Source organism: Primulina eburnea, chromosome 14 (genome assembly GCF_022965805.1).
Source record: "Primulina eburnea isolate SZY01 chromosome 14, ASM2296580v1, whole genome shotgun sequence".
Classification (NCBI taxonomy): Eukaryota; Viridiplantae; Streptophyta; class Magnoliopsida; order Lamiales; family Gesneriaceae; genus Primulina; species Primulina eburnea.
The window spans coordinates 6,366,487-6,367,835 of NC_133114.1; the positions used below are offsets into that span (position 1 = coordinate 6,366,487).

General features: G+C 39.3%; 1 protein-coding gene across 1 annotated transcript; it reads right to left on the reverse strand.

Moving 5' to 3' along the window:
- Positions 1–290: 290 nt before the first annotated feature.
- LOC140811130 (uncharacterized) lies at positions 291–1,062 on the reverse strand. The gene is made up of 2 exons (XM_073169004.1): positions 400–1,062; positions 291–305 (listed from the first exon to the last, which is right to left on the reverse strand). Exons 1-2 carry the CDS (start codon positions 1,060–1,062, stop codon positions 291–293), a joined length of 678 nt encoding a protein of 225 aa, XP_073025105.1.
- Between the last annotated feature and the right edge of the window lie 287 nt (positions 1,063–1,349).

Consider the following 1,349-nt stretch of genomic DNA (forward strand, 5'->3'; position numbering starts at 1 on the left):
TCCAATCATGAACAACAGAAATGGACATCAAGCTTATAACTGTACCTGCTAAATTTGCTGAATGTTCTTGCGGAATAGTAGAGTTCTCAAGCAATTGAAGTATCTGTGCATATTGAGCAGGTGTAAAGGTGATTCCCAAAGCATCAGTAGTTGCAACAGATGTATCACTGACTATGTTGTGTGCAGATACTCGCGGAGGCCGGAGAATTCCCTTAGTACCTTTGGTTTGAGGAAAATTTTGTGTAATTTATGTCCTAGTGGATAACCAATCAATCGAAAACAATTTTCTTTCATATGGTCTGGCACTGAGCAGTGCTCACATTTGATGCCAGATTGTTTGAAGGATGAAGAATAAAAAGCCGTTGTTGGAGCATCGGCTATTGGTTGGAATGTCAGCACCTGCCTATGTGATTCTTCTTGACTAACTAGAGAATATGCTTGACTAACAGATGGAAGTGGACTCATGAGAAGAATCTGACTTCGAATTGGACCATGACTATCATTGAGCCCCATAAGAAATTGGATCAGCCGTTGTTGTTGCTCGTATTCAACATAAGATCTTGACGTAGGGCATTCACACGAAGGAGAAGTAACCAGTGAAGCTAACTCATCCCATAATTGTTTAAGCTTTGAGAAGTAAACTGAAATGGTGCTTGATCCTTGTGATAATCGAACAATATCATGATGAATGGCATGTATGCGTGAACCACAAATTTTGTCAAACCGTTCCTTTAAATCTGCCCAAACACTGAAGGCATCTTTCGCATAAACAAGCCCGCAGAAAATCTCCTTGGATACGGAAGAAAAAATCCATGACAAAACAACTGCATTGCAACGCTCCCATTGATAAAGAGATGGAGAATTGGCAGCTGGTTTTCGATACGTACCGTCGACAAAACAGAGTTTATTCTTAGCATGTAGGGCAATCTTCATTGCTCTACTCCAAATGCCATAATTCTCTGATCCAATTAGTGGATCAACAACAAGCGAAACTCCTGGGGCATCGGATGGATGCAAATACAGAGGATCATTAAAGCTAAAATTGGAGATCTGAGCCGCCATATTTACACGAACATAGATCCAATTGATTCACGCAGATACATTTCCTACTACACGAAAATCAATCAATTGAAAAAAATGCTCTGATACCATGTTAAAGTGCACATAGATCATGCAACTGAAGCTTAATTGATCGATGATCGTGAGGAATGAAGATGAACGGAAAATGCTTCTTAGCTCAGAAGTGAGAGAAATTTTTATTCGAGAGAGTTTATTATGCACATGGTGGGTCTATTTATACATGTACAAGAAGTAAGTAAAGTCAACTAACTAGTCAACAATGTAGTTTA

Excerpts from the sequence above, each read along its gene's own strand:
- LOC140811130 (XM_073169004.1), bottom strand. The coding sequence starts at position 1,062 with ATGGCGGCTCAGATCTCCAATTTTAGCTTTAATGATCCTCTGTATTTG.